At 40.6% G+C, this 14,482-nt stretch overlaps 1 protein-coding gene across 4 annotated transcripts in view; it reads right to left on the reverse strand.

Moving 5' to 3' along the window:
• LOC127841062 (poly [ADP-ribose] polymerase tankyrase-1-like) overlaps nucleotides 1-14,482 on the reverse strand; it is a 77,014-nt gene that overhangs the window by 47,433 nt on the left and 15,099 nt on the right. For all 4 annotated transcript variants that reach the window (XR_008030696.1, XM_052369602.1, XM_052369599.1 and 1 more), the window contains 3 exons: nucleotides 13,480-13,546; nucleotides 10,699-10,885; nucleotides 1,984-2,099 (listed from right to left, as the gene is read on the reverse strand). Coding sequence is in view for 3 of the 4 variants with exons in the window: in XM_052369602.1 (XP_052225562.1) it covers nucleotides 1,984-2,099; nucleotides 10,699-10,885; nucleotides 13,480-13,546 (370 nt within the window). In the remaining variant the exon portion in view is untranslated. The remainder of the gene's footprint in view (nucleotides 1-1,983; nucleotides 2,100-10,698; nucleotides 10,886-13,479; nucleotides 13,547-14,482) is intronic.

Here is a 14,482-nt window from a genome sequence, read left to right on the forward strand (position 1 = left end):
AATACAATCCCAACCCATATTTCAACAAGATAAACATTCTGACCAAATTTCATAAAGATTGGATGAAAACTGTGACCTCTATTGTCTACACAAGGTTTTTCTATTATTTGACCTAGTGACCTAGTTTTTGACCCCAGATGACCCAAATACAATCCCAACCCAGATTTCATCAAGATAAACATTCTGACCAAATTTCATAAAGATTGGATGAAAACTGTGACCTCTACCGTTAACACAAACAAATTGTTGACGTTTTTTCTATTATTTGACCTAGTGACCTAGTTTTTGACCTCAGATGACCCAAATACAATCCCAACCCAGATTTCATCAAGATAAACATTCTGACCAAATTTAATAAAGATTGGATGAAAACTGCAACCTCTATTGTCTACACAAGGTGTTTCTATTATTTGACCTAGTGACCTAGTTTTTGACCCCATTTGACCCAAATACAATCCCAACCCAGATTTCATCAAGATAACCATTCTGACCAAATTTCATAAAGATTGGATGAAAACTGTGACCTCTACTGTCTACACAAGGTTTTTCTATTATTTGACCTAGTTTTTGACCTAGTGACCTAGTTTTTGACCCCAGATGACCCAAATACAATTCCAACCCACATTTCATCAAGATAAACATTCTGACCAAATTTCATAAAGATTGGATGAAAACTGTGACCTCTACTGTCTACACAAGATTTTTCTATTATTTGACCTAGTTTTTGACCTAGTGACCTAGTTTTTGACCCCAGATGACCCAAATACAATCCCAACCCAGATTTCATCAAAATAGACATTCTGACCAAATTTCATTAAGATTGGGTGAAAACTGCGACCTCTGTTGTCTACACAAGGTTTTTCTATTATTTGACCTAGTTTTTGACCTTGTGACCTAGTTTTTGACACCAGATGACCCAAATACAATCCCAACCCAGATTTCATCAGTATAAACATTCTGACCAAATTGCATAAAGATTGGATGAAAACTGTAACCTCTACTGTCTACACAAACAAATTTTTGACGGACACATGCACGCACGCACACACACATACGGACGCTGGACATCACACGGTCACATAAGCTCACCATGTCACTTCGTGACAGGTGAGCTAAAAAAATTTTAGTAAATTCTTCAATTCGCTCCTCAAATTTTATTAATTTTTTTTAATTAAAGTGCATTTTTTCACACTTTCTGACCTAACACTCTCAATAGCAAGCATTTTGTCTACTTATTAAGATTTCTTAGCCACAACTTAGTCTACTTTACCAGAATTGGTGCACTTACAATGGAAACTAGAGCTTTGTCACAGACATGACGAAAACTCCCACATTCCGCATTAACACAGAATATTTTGCATGTTGTCTTCACACACAAAACGGACACCATGCTTAATGTTTAAAACGCACTAAGTGACCCAGTGACCTTGTTTTTGACCCGGCATGGCCCATGTTCGAACTTGACCTACACATCATCTAGATACAACTTCTGACCAAGTTTGGTGAAGCTATGATGAAAACTTCTTGAAATATAGAGCGGACACCATGCTCAATGTTTAAAACACACTCAGTGACCCAGTGACCTAGTTTTTGACCTGGCATGGCCCATGTTGGAACTTGACCTACACATCATCTAGATACAACTTCTGACCAAGTTTGGTGAAGCTCTGATGAAAACTACTTGAATTAGAGAGCTGACACCATGCTCAAAGTTTAAAACGCACTTAGTGTCCCCGTGACCTCATTTTTGCCCCGGCATGACCCATATTCGAACTTGACCTTGACATCATCTGGATACAACATCTGACCAAGTTTAGTGAAGATCGGATGAAAACAACTTGAATTAGAGAGCGAACACTTAATACGGACCAACCGACCAACAGACCGACCTACAGACAAGCTTACTCCTATATACCCCCCTAAACTTCGTTTGTGGGGGTATAATAATAAGCATCTTTCATGAGTTTTGAACAGTGTACTCACCAACGCAGTGTCACCAGTGTACGGATGTTTGAACGCAACCACCTCCAAGTATTTCCTCACTCGACTCAAGTCTGTCTGTCTAGCACCTTCTAACAACGAATGACCTTTGAATTCGTCTGCAAAACATGCAAGAGCAGATTAGGTAAAGGGAAACAAAAGGTACACACATTACACAACGTTGGTTGCCAATGCTTTGTACAGTAAATTTTAAATAGGCTTGCAACTTCGCTTAATGAAGGCAAATTAACGTGCTTGTGCTTAAACACTTAGTATTTTTTTAATGTAATATTTCATAAAGAAACAATAAAAGCAATAATTTTCTTTTCAGCCAAAATGTTCTTTCAATTGCCATACTAAATACAACTGCCAATGCCAGACATGTAAGGGTGAAATAGAAGAGCATAGTGTCAACAAATTGTTTGATTTTTAAGTTGAATAACCAAGTGAAGGAGAAGGTATAAACAACAAGAGGGCCATGGGCCCTAAGGCGCTCACCTGAGACCCGTAGGAAGTAGCTAAAAATGTGACTTCTAGAGTGTTCACAAGCTTTTTTAATATATAAATATCAGGAAAAAGACCCCCCCTGGCGGCCATGTTTTTTTAACGATCCGAACCATTTTCGAACTAAACCGTCATATCCAGGAAACAAATGTTCTGACCAAATTTCATAAAGATTGGGCAAAAATGTGTCTTCTTGACTGTTCACATGTTTTCATTATATGCTTATAGAGAAAACTGCCCCACCCCCTAGCGGCCATGTTTTTCAAATGATCACGACCATTTTCAAACTCGTCCAAGATATCCACAAAACCAATGTTTTGACACAATATCATGATGATTAGGCAAAAAGTGTGACTTCAAGAGTGTTAACAAGCTTTTTACTATATAAATATAAGGAAAAAGACCCCCCCCCCCCCCGGCGGCCATGTTTTTTTAACAATCTAAACCATTTTAAAACAAATTTTCTTAAGTAAAATTCATTTTAATTATTAAATACTTACCTGTTATCTCTAGCTTACCCCTTTCCAAGGGAGTTATTTCATCCGGAAAATATTCAAGCGCTGGGAATCGTCCACCTCCATAAGAATCCAAATCAGGTTAAACATAGTACAATGCAACCTAACAGGAAATCAAGAACCACAACTCATCTTTCCTTTACGCAAACATAAAAAGGCGATGAGCGGGGTGGGAGGTGGGACTTACCGATAACAGGTAAGTATTTAATAATTAAAATGAATTTTACTTAAGAAAATTTGTTTTAATATCATAAATACGTTACCTGTTATCTCTAGCTGATTTTGCAGCTGCGGCGGGAAGGTTCGCATATTTTTTCCCATCACAGCAAAACCCATATAGAGGGTTTACAGCCAGAGATAGTAGAATCAAGTCCTCTTATAATCTTTGTTAGTACAGTATAGTACTTAATTCTCGGATGGCACCAGTGTACTTACGCCATAGAAGAAACTACAGTTTGAGCCACTACAAGAGGACCCAACTTATACAAATTGTCTTGTTGGCACTCAAGAGAACGAAGATAAAAAGAGGAGAAGGTGGTCGGATTCCTCCAGAAAGCAGCTTGAAGCACTTCAGATAGTGGGGTCTGATTAATATAAGCCCACGAAGCCGAAAGAGCTCTTAATTCATGCGGTCTTATCTTAAACAGGGATAAATCCCTCGATGAAAGAGAAGAATAAGCTTTCCTTATAGTCGAGGCTATCCAACGAGAAATAGAAGCCGCAGACACATCGCCCCCCCCCTTTTAATGGAATGAAAAGTCTCTTGCGAGAACCTCGAATAGACTTTACCTTTTTAAGGTAGAACTTCAAAGCCCTAACCGGGCAAAGGAGTCTATCATCATCTTCATGTCCACAAGTTCTAGATAGACTTGGAACTTTGAAGGGTTTGGAAGCCATAGAGGGGAGTTGATTTTTAGCAAGGAATCCTGACTGACACAACAATGTAACAGAACCATCAGAAGAGTCAAAACGAAGATGACTATCCTCGATAGAAAGAGCATGAATTTCACTTCTCCGTTTGGCTGAAGCCATAGTAAGAAGGAAAACGGTCTTCCATGTTAGGAATTGTAATGAAGCCTGATCAAGAGGTTCATAGGGAGCCTTAATAAGGGAACCAAGCACACAAGCTAAATCCCATTTAGGAGCAAGTGTACGAGATACAGGACGACTAAGTTCCATAGCTCGAACAAGTTCTGAAATAGCTGGATCAGCACAGACTTGTGAAGACTTAGTGAAAGCCAATGTATGCGAAATCATAGATCTGTATCCTTTGATGGAACTAAGAGAAAGTTTCTTATCATCAAAAAGATAAATGAGAAAATCCGCTATTCGTCTAGCAGAGGGATTGAGGGGATTAATTTTCCCTCGAAAACACCAATTGGAGAAGAGTTTCCAACGAGCATCATAGACTGCTCTGGTGGATTTTCTCCTTGCCGAAGCAACAAGGGTTGAAGCCCTGACAGAAAAACATTTCTTCTGCAAAGATTGCCTGATAACGGCCAGACGTGTAAGTGGAACATTTTTGGGTCCGCATGTAGTCTGCCGCTTTGAGACAGAAGATCTGACCTGTGAGGAAGATTCCTGGGATAATCGTACAGGAGACTGAGAAGATCGTTGAACCAAGATCTTCTGGGCCACCAAGGGGCAATCAGGAGTATCCTGCAAGAGCTCACCCTGATTTTCCCCAATATTTGGGGAATTAGAATGGGTGGGGGATAGGCGTAAGCATCCAGTTGGTCCCATGCGAACGAAAGCGCGTCGATTGCCCACGCTGCTGGATCGTAAACTGGACTCACATACAGAGGAAGTCTGTGATTGTGTCTGGTTGCAAATAGATCGACCAGGGGATAACCGAACTTGAAAAAGATCTGGTTGGTCACTTCTTGATGAAGTGTCCACTCCGATGGAAGTAACTGGTGTTTGCGAGACAAACCATCCGCCAGGGCGTTGAGGCGACCTGGTATATATTTTGCCAGCAGATGAATGTTGAGTGTTTTGCAAAGAACAAGTAATTTTCTGGTTTCCAGATACAGGGATTGAGAATGTGTTCCCCCCTGTGCCTGGATGTAAGCCACCACAGATGTGTTGTCTGTTGACACCATCACACAAGAGTCTCGAAGATGTGATTGGAAATGAGATACAGCTAGAAATACTGCTCGCATTTCTAGATTGTTGATATGAAGGTGAGATTCCTGATGAGACCACAACCCTGAAATTATCAGACTGAGAGGTTCCAGGTGAGCACCCCACCCTTCCTTGCTCGCATCCGTTATTAGATACAATGACGGTTGCGGGGGAAGAAGGGGTACTCCTGCCAACAGAGTCTCCTCGTCTAGCCACCACTGAAGATGAGACCTTAAGGAGGGAAGGATTGGAATCTGTGTTAATAGATTGCCTGGAGACCATTTCCAACAAGCTGAGAGATAGTGCTGAAGAGGACGTAGGAAGAGACGTCCCAACTGCACAAAGTCTGCTACTGAGCTCAGGATACCGTTGAGAGAGAGGAATTCTTGAGCTGTTATATGAGATTGGGACAAAACCCAGTTGACCTTCATCAGAAGGTCTGATATACGTTGAATAGACACTCTGACCCGATTGATGTGGGTCAAGAAATTCATTCCCACAAACGTAAAGTCCTGTGAAGGAATGAGGTCTGATTTGTCTGCATTGAGAAGGAGCCCTAACGAGAGGAGCTCCTTCCAAGAGAATTCTAGGTTGTACAGAAGCAATTGACGATCGAGCTGGTGTAAGAGCCAGTCGTCGAAATACTGAAGAAGAATAATCCCGTGAACTCTGAGGTGTGATCCGACTGCCGACATTAGTTTGGTAAAAACTCGTGGGGCTGTCGCCAACCCGAAAGGCATAGACCGGAACTGGTAGACTTGGCCTTGAAAGGCGAATCGCAAGTACTTTCGGTAGTTGGGATGTATAGGAACATGGAAGTAAGCATCTTCCAGATCCAAAGACACCCCCCAGTGCAGGGGTTTGATGGATTCCCGTATGAAAGAAGGAGTCTCCATTTTGAAAGTTGGTTTGAGGAGATACATGTTGAACACTTTTAAATCTATTACTGGTCTCCAGGAACCATTTTTCTTTTGAACAAGAAAAAGACGACTGTAAAATCCTGGAGAATAAGGATCTTGAACCCTTTCTACCGCCTGTTTTTCCAAGAGCCCGAGAATGGACTCTGGAATATGTGGATGCCGAGATACCAGCTCTATAGGGACGCGAGAAAGTGGAGGCCTTTTTTCGAATTGAAAAGTCAGGCCTTTTGTCACAAGAGAATGAACCCATGCGTCTGAAGTAATTTGAAGCCATCGATTTGAGAAGTGGAAAAGTCTGGCCCCGACTGGTATTTCCGGCATCGGAGGTTGTGGCGGTAGAAAGGGAAGGGACCTAGGGCTGATAAGCAGGAGGTGCGCCCCTGCCGGTAGAAGGTTTGAAATTCCTCTGTCCCGGCTTGGGTTTGCCCTTTTTCCCAGAATCTTTATTAGAAGACTTGTGTGACAAAGAAGGTCTGTTATAGGAAGACTGCCTATTAGGACCTGACCGTGGATTAAAAGAAGGCTTTTTAGAGAAAAGGTTATTTCTCTTAGCCGTCTTGAATGCTGGAACTGCTGGTGGCCTAGAAGCAGGATGCTTAAAGACCCCTTGGCGTTGTCCAGAGTTGTTTCTAGCTAAAGAAGCATGAAGTTGGTCATCCTTGTCAGCTGTGATTGCTTCTTGTATCCTTCCACCAAAAAGAAACCCTGATGTGAGAGGAGCTGTTCTGAGCGAGTTCATACCAGGTTCCAACAGAAAATCTTTAGGTAAAGAAGTAAGGATAAGATCTCTACGAATCCTTAGCATCTCGGACATTGAAGAAGCAGAAGTGTGAGATAAGGCCAGTGTGGTCCGTGAGAGATGAATTAACAAATCACGGAGTTCCTCCGGAACAGATTCCGACCAATCACACACCATTTGTAAAATTGTCGCTAGCATGAAGTCAATTTGGTTAGTCAAACCTAATGATCTACGTTCCCTCATTTCCCAAGTTTCCAACATTGAAAACGGAACAGAAACTGAATTGGAACCACTTGGCATTACAAGAGATAGCTTGCTTATGTCCGGATCTGGAACCGGAAGTTTTGAAAAATCCAACCCAGAGGTTGCATGTGGTACAGGAGGTTTGTAACTTTTACTACCTTCCTGGTGTTTTGGATCAGCTAGTTCCTTAGGAATTTTCCATGTTTCTCCTCGTTTTGGAATAGTCTTATTAGCTGATTCCAATGATTGAAGAACAGATAGAACAGTAGAACCAATGGGAAGTCGTGGGTCAGGACGAGCCGTCGACTTAATAACCCTGTTGGGATCAAATGTACGAAAAAGTTGTTCTGTCACAGAAATCGTCGCATTTGAAGACAGTTCAGCAGGTCTTGGACAGTAATCTTCACCAAGAGTACGAAACATCAGTTCATAGATCTGACCAATCGGAGCTAAATATTGATCCGTCTCAACATTAGATTCTGCATCTGAATCAGCCTCACTCTCTACAACACCAGCGGTTTGTATAGAATCAGCAGGAACAGAAGTGAGAATATCTTGTACCGGATTGTAATTGTCTGGTAACAGCGAATGATCATCCCCGACGTCAGTAAACTGATAATGTAAACCGGAAGACGGTAAATTATCAGCATTGACCGGTACAAAATGTCCCGCCGAATTCTGTATCCATAGTGTATCAGGATTCGACAGGGTAGCTGTAGGGGGTACACGACTAGATACTGTAGATGATACCCGTGGTGTTGACACTGACGCCGTAGTAGTGAGGTGAGCTCCTGAAGATGCAATACGTGTGGCAGTCAACGTTGGAACCGACACATTTGGCATGGAAACATGCGATTCCATAACGGAACACGATGGTGAACGACTATACGTATGGTAAGTCTGATGCTGTCTACGTGAACGTTGCCGACGTCCTCGTTTCCTGCAATGTCGAGATCTGGATCGGCTGCGCTGTCGAGATGTGGATCGGCTGCGATGTGATCGAGATTTTTTGGAATACCGTCTCCGTGAGTGACGACGTGATCGCTTATGAGCGCCGCGACGATGATAACTGCTCGACGAAGAAGAGCGTGTCCGATGTCCACTCCTTGATGAAGACGATGTATTCGACGACGAATCGGATGTAGAAGAATACGCCGATGATGAAGACCGAGTTCTTCTTGACCGGCGATTGGTGTTATCGGTGGCAGGCCCAACTGATGACTGTTGACCGGTGACCGGACCGGACCGGACCGGTGACCGGACCGGACCGGTGACCGGACCGGACCGGTGATCAATGACCGGACCGGACCGGTGACCGGACCGGACCGGTGACCGGACCGGTGACCGGACCGGTGACCGGACCGGACCGGTGACCGGACCGGTGACCGGACCGGACCGGTGACCGGACCGGTGACCGGACCGGACCGGTGACATGACCGGACCGGACCGGACCGGTGACATGACCGGTGACCGGACCGGACCGGACCGGTGACCGGCCGGTCATATTATGACCGGTTACGTCACCGGACAAAGACCGTAGAATGGCGGCTGCCATGTGGTCTGACATTGATCCAGTCGTTCCATGATCAATGTCGCCGGTATGCATGGTGTGAGTCATAAGATCTGATGACGATCGACTGACAACAACACCATCTTGCCCGGTACTCGGTGACTGACAAAACCGCTGGTCATCCTTGACCAGTGGAGTCACCGGGTAATCAACGTCGGATGGAGGTTCGTTGCGTTTGCGGCTGATCGACGTCCTCCGGCGACCTGCTTTTGTCCATACGTCGTAAGCCCACAAATCGCAAACCGCACATTTGTTATTAAATGTGCAACCGGTACATGCCAAGCAAGTATCGTGGGAATCCCACCTTGCTTTGATATGACCACAAGAACCTCTATCCTGTAAGTTCATTCTGAAATAAAAGAAACAGAAAGAACCTACAAAAAAACAAATTAATGATTATAAATTCAAATAAAAAGTTAAACCACAAAATGTAAACACAAAGAACGCTGTCCAATTGACCTCAATTACTTATTGGGGAATAGGCACGAATTCCTCGTGGTTCACGTGCTCATGACGTCATGTACATGAGCGACGATACAAACAAAGAAACCCAGCAAAAGCAGAAATATGACAATTACTGCAACAAAAAGTATAGAAATATAAACCGAATGATACAAATAAAAGATAAATAAACTTTATCCTTTTAAACTCCGCCAAAAACACAGTGAAAAGAACACATAAGTCCTGAGCCTAAAATAGGCGTGCACATGGTTTTATCCGGAAAGGAAAGATGCGTTGTGGTTCTTGATTTCCTGTTAGGTTGCATTGTACTATGTTTAACCTGATTTGGATTCTTATGGAGGTGGACGATTCCCAGCGCTTGAATATTTTCCGGATGAAATAACTCCCTTGGAAAGGGGTAAGCTAGAGATAACAGGTAACGTATTTATGATATTAAAACTCAACCATGTTATCCAGAAAAACAAATGTTCTGACCAAATTTTATGAAGATTGGGCAAAAATGTGTCTTCTAGACTGTTCACATGTTTTCACTATATACATATACAAAAAACTGCCCTGCATGGCGGCCATGTTTTTCCACCAATCATGACCATTTTCGACCTCGTCCGATATATCTATAAAATCGATGTTAAGACAAAATTTCATGATGATTAGGCAAAAAATGTTACTTCTAGAGTGTTCACAAGCTTTTTTTACAATATAAATATAAGGAAAATGACCCCCCCCCCCCCTGGCGGCCATGTTATTTTACCGATCCGAACCATTTTCACACTCAACCGTCGTATCCAGAAAACAAATGTTCTGACCAAATTTCATGAAGATTGGACCTAAAATGTGACTTCTAGAGTGTTCACATGTTTTCACTATATACATATAGAGAAAACTGCCCCGCCCCCTGGCAGCCATGTTTTTTCACCGATCTGGACCATTTTTGAACTCGTCCAAGATACTGATAAAAAAAAATGTTTTGACCAAGTTTCATGAAGATTGGACCTAAAATGTGACTTCTAGAATGTTCACATGTTTTCATTATATGCATATAGAGAAAACTGCCCCACCCCCTGGCGACCATGTTTTTCAACTGACCGGAACCATTTTTGAACTCAACCAACATATTATTAAGACAAACATTTTGACAAAGTTACATGAAGATTGGGCATCAAATGTGACTTCTACAGTGTTCACATGGTTTTTCTTTTTTTGACATAGTGACCTAGTTTTTGACCCAGCATAACCCAGTTTTGAACTCCGTCAAGGTATCATTGGGACAAATGTTCTGACCAAGTTTCATGAAGATCGGACAATAAATGTGGCCTCTTAGAGTGTTCACAAGGCAAAATGTTGACGATGAACGAGGCACGGACGACAGACAAAAGGCGATCACAAAAGCTTATCATGATTAGTTGTGTTCAGGTGAGCTAAAAAGAGAGCACTGCCCAGAACAATGATATTTCCCTCTAGAATTTTTTCTTCTTAAACCACTTAACGACCCAAGAAAATGGGTCTTGTACCATATACTGAATCTGTGCAGTCTGGTTTGAAGCTTCTTTCTCTGCTAATGGGACCACAAAATCTTGTGTGACTTTAATTACGCAGGCTGGTCTGAAGCTACACTGGCCGTACATGGCACAGCCCACTTACACTGTAATCTCTCCTGGAGCTCTCTAGTGGGGGCGGAGTCCAGAGCACTCTTTGAATGGCAGTTGACTAGCGTTGGGTCTGCCCCGTGTGAGAGGAGGAGGGAGCAGACCTCTATACGGGACTTGGACGCTGCCTCGTGTAGCGGTGTGAACTGCCACAGGTCCATCGCGTTCACGTTTGCCCCCGCCTGTGAACAGAGATCAGTCATAAACAATAGAAGTTAGATCAGCCAAGCCTGAATTAATTTTATCATTAACAAAAAAATGTTATGCTCCAGACACAGAATTGGGGATGGAACTTAACAGTAATGCGTAAGTGTAACGGGGCAAAAATGTGTATTTAAGTTTCGCTTGAACATGGAGAGTAGTCCACATTTCCCTACAATGACCAGGGTTAAATCCTATACTACAAGTAGTATACTAACCTATACCAGGGGTCTCTCGAGTGGGCGAAGTGGGCAATTTCTTTGCCTAATTAATCTACACTTCGCACATTAATTTCATGAAGGAGAAGATACTTCTCCTCCTTTTAATGATTTACTTTGTGCCAGACATTGACCGATTAAAATCAATTTGATGTGGAGAATTGGACGCAGGAGGATTCTCAGCCATAAGTTGCCCCATTTACAGGTCATGCAAAGTTGAACATTCAAAAGAACAGTCTGGAGCTATTACACTTCTTGAAATTTTTAATAGATGATGCCTTGATTAATTGCCTTCTGCTGGCTACCAATAACTATGATTCAGCAATGTTAAATGACCCATTAAAACAATACTTAGGAATGATCAAATGGGAAGATGTAACATAGCACTGGCAATAAATAGGGGGCTCATTTACAGGTCAGATTTGGAATCTCTGCTGTAAAATGAGATTTTAAATGAATTTTTAATTTAAAACAAATATTTGCAACAAAATATGAATTTGATTTAATGTTGAATTGATTAAAATTAACAAGGAAGTAAAAAGATTCTGAACACTACTGGCTTGTTACAATTGAAGTTTATTTGATACACCTGTTCAGGAAAAAAAGTAATTAAAAGTACAATAATAAGCAACAATCAATGAGAAATAAGGAAAATGTTGGTTTCATACACTTTACATGTCTAATTGTATAAAACAAGTGAAGAGTTGATTGAAAGCTGAACAGAAACCACTTATCCGTTAAGTTGCTGCAAAATATATGTAAAACTAAGATCTATGACGCAAATGTACCATTTCTCCAAAAAATGTTACCAATTCTCCCTATTTTGGCTTTAGGGAGAAGTGACTTCTCCCTAAATTTTGAGCCTAGCTTGACCCCTGCTATACTACTGAGGCATGGTGATGATGCCAATGTTCCAGGGCATTATGCTAAAATCAGCCAATGGGATGAATGGAGTGTATTGATAAGGGTCTGCTGGCATTATGTTAAGGTCATAAGTTGTTTTTTTATCATTTTGGTAATCATTTTTTCCCTTTGGATTGGGAAAAATCGCTGCGTTTTGACCAAAATTGGGAAATTAGTGTTGTTGTTGTTTTGCTAACAAATGCTTGTTAAAAATTGCGAATAAATGTGTTTTGAATATTATATTTACTAATGTGTAACTTGTAGAGCTGGATGAAAGTTTAACTAAATGTTGAGATCTAAAGGAAACAAGAGATGTGTTTGTCAGAAACACAATGCCCCCTATTGCGCCGCTTTGAAGCCATAAATTTGAACTTTGACCTTGAACGATGACCTTGACCTTTAGCCACTCAAAATGTGCAGCTCCATGAGATACACATGCATGCCAAATATCAAGTTGCTATCTTCAATATTCAAAAAGTTATGACCAAACTTTAACGAAGGTTAAAGTGTAAGGAACGAAAAATACAAAGATATTTGACCTTTGACCTTGAAGGATGACCTTGACCTTGACTTTTCACCACTCAAAATGTGCAGCTCCATGAGATACACATGCATGCCAAATATGAAGTTGCTATCTTCAAATTTGCAAAAGTTATACAAGTTTAACCAAGGTTAAAGTTTTGTGACACGCACATACAATTACTGACTGACAGACAGAGAGGCCAAAAACAATATACCCCCAATCTTTCGATTCGGGGGCATAAAAAATAGTTTTTGCTGAAAAACTTCAACTGGGAGTTTTTAGGTCCCATTTGGAAAAATATATTTTTTTTTTACATTGGCAATAGGGACGAATACCAGCCCCAATTTTGACCAAAAAAAACAACACTGGTCATCAAAGGTGAAAAGCTGGGTTAAACAGCTACGTTGAAAAACTACTACTTCTTTATCAATACTACTTCAGAGGCTCAGACTACATTAAACTATAATAGAATATTTTGAACAAGACTGGTTAACAAATTTCCAGTGCAGCGCTTGCTGACTCAATTAATTAGAATTCAATCATTGTTTACAGCTTTCATAATCATTCTTATTTTTGGTCTTCATGAAGTTTATCCCAGTTCTTGTTAATTGATTGTTAAATTCCTTTGACGGTGACTGTAAATCAATTTTTTATTACTGAAAGCCGCTGGCTGTGTATGCTTTGGCCATGTGCATTGACCTGCTTGCGTTCCGATTGCAGTATACTTTCGTATAGGATTTGAAAGACAGGTGTTTTAAAAATCGCCACTTACTCAAATTGTTTGACAATAGCAATCGACAGCGAACCCCTGATATAGAGAGCAACAATTTAACAAGACAAGTTCATAACACAATGAACTTCTTGAAAAACAGTCTTGTCAACCAGATTCTGCAGAGAGGTACAACAATGTGTGACAATCAAAATTTCTCACCTTTAACAACATTTCTGTGACTTCAAAATGTCCATATGAACAAGCATTGTGTAATGGCACCAGGCCCCTGAAATCAGAATATACTAGTAGTTTTGCACTTAAACTGTTTCTGATGATCATACACATATTTTGCATAACGAATGTAATACATTGTATGATGATGACAGAAAAAATATTAAAATTGGAATTACATTTTTTATTTTAAATTGTGTTAGTATTTAAATTACCACTCCAACCTTGGAAAGATTTCTTAACTTCCACACTTGTTTTGCAAGTTCTAATAATGTTACATTGAAAATATAGCACTTTGATTTGACATTTATAAGGCCCCAGGTTTATTAAGTGTGCAAATCTAAGTAGAAATATAACTGAATTCCAGAATAAATCATACAGCAGCAATAATAAACTGCCAACAACAAAGCATGACCCTTGTTTTTTACATGTACCCCATCCCAATGCTACTATACTGTATGTGCTGCATTTATACCATTGTTGCAACAGCAATTAAAAGCAATTACAACCAGCTGGGTAATAAATTATGTCATTATGTCATTATTGCAGGCCTTTAATCACAAGGTAGTTACACTAGATTATCATGGATTATCAAAAGAGAAGGTGTATCAAAAGCAGAAAAATGTGTAACATTCACTAAATGAACAGCTCACATTTTGAGCGCTATAAAGCAGCAATATGTATACCACATATGTATACAGTTGTTCAACTAGTTGTTTTACACAATTATAGGAATTTGATTCAGATGCTTTAATTGAAAAAAATCCGATAGTTTTTACTAAAATAGGGAGAACAGTTGTTTTTTGCTAACAAAAACTTAAAATGTTATATTAACTAAGATTCAACTTATAAAGCTGGATTAAAGAATTGGAAGATGAACATAATATTGACATGTATTTTTTTATCTAATTATGGGTTTTACGGGGGGGGCCTAAAACTTAGAATATCAAGATCCCATTTGGGATAAATATCTACTATTTCCACAGGAAAT

Source organism: Dreissena polymorpha, chromosome 8, assembly GCF_020536995.1.
Source record: "Dreissena polymorpha isolate Duluth1 chromosome 8, UMN_Dpol_1.0, whole genome shotgun sequence".
NCBI classification, from domain to species: Eukaryota; Metazoa; Mollusca; class Bivalvia; order Myida; family Dreissenidae; genus Dreissena; species Dreissena polymorpha.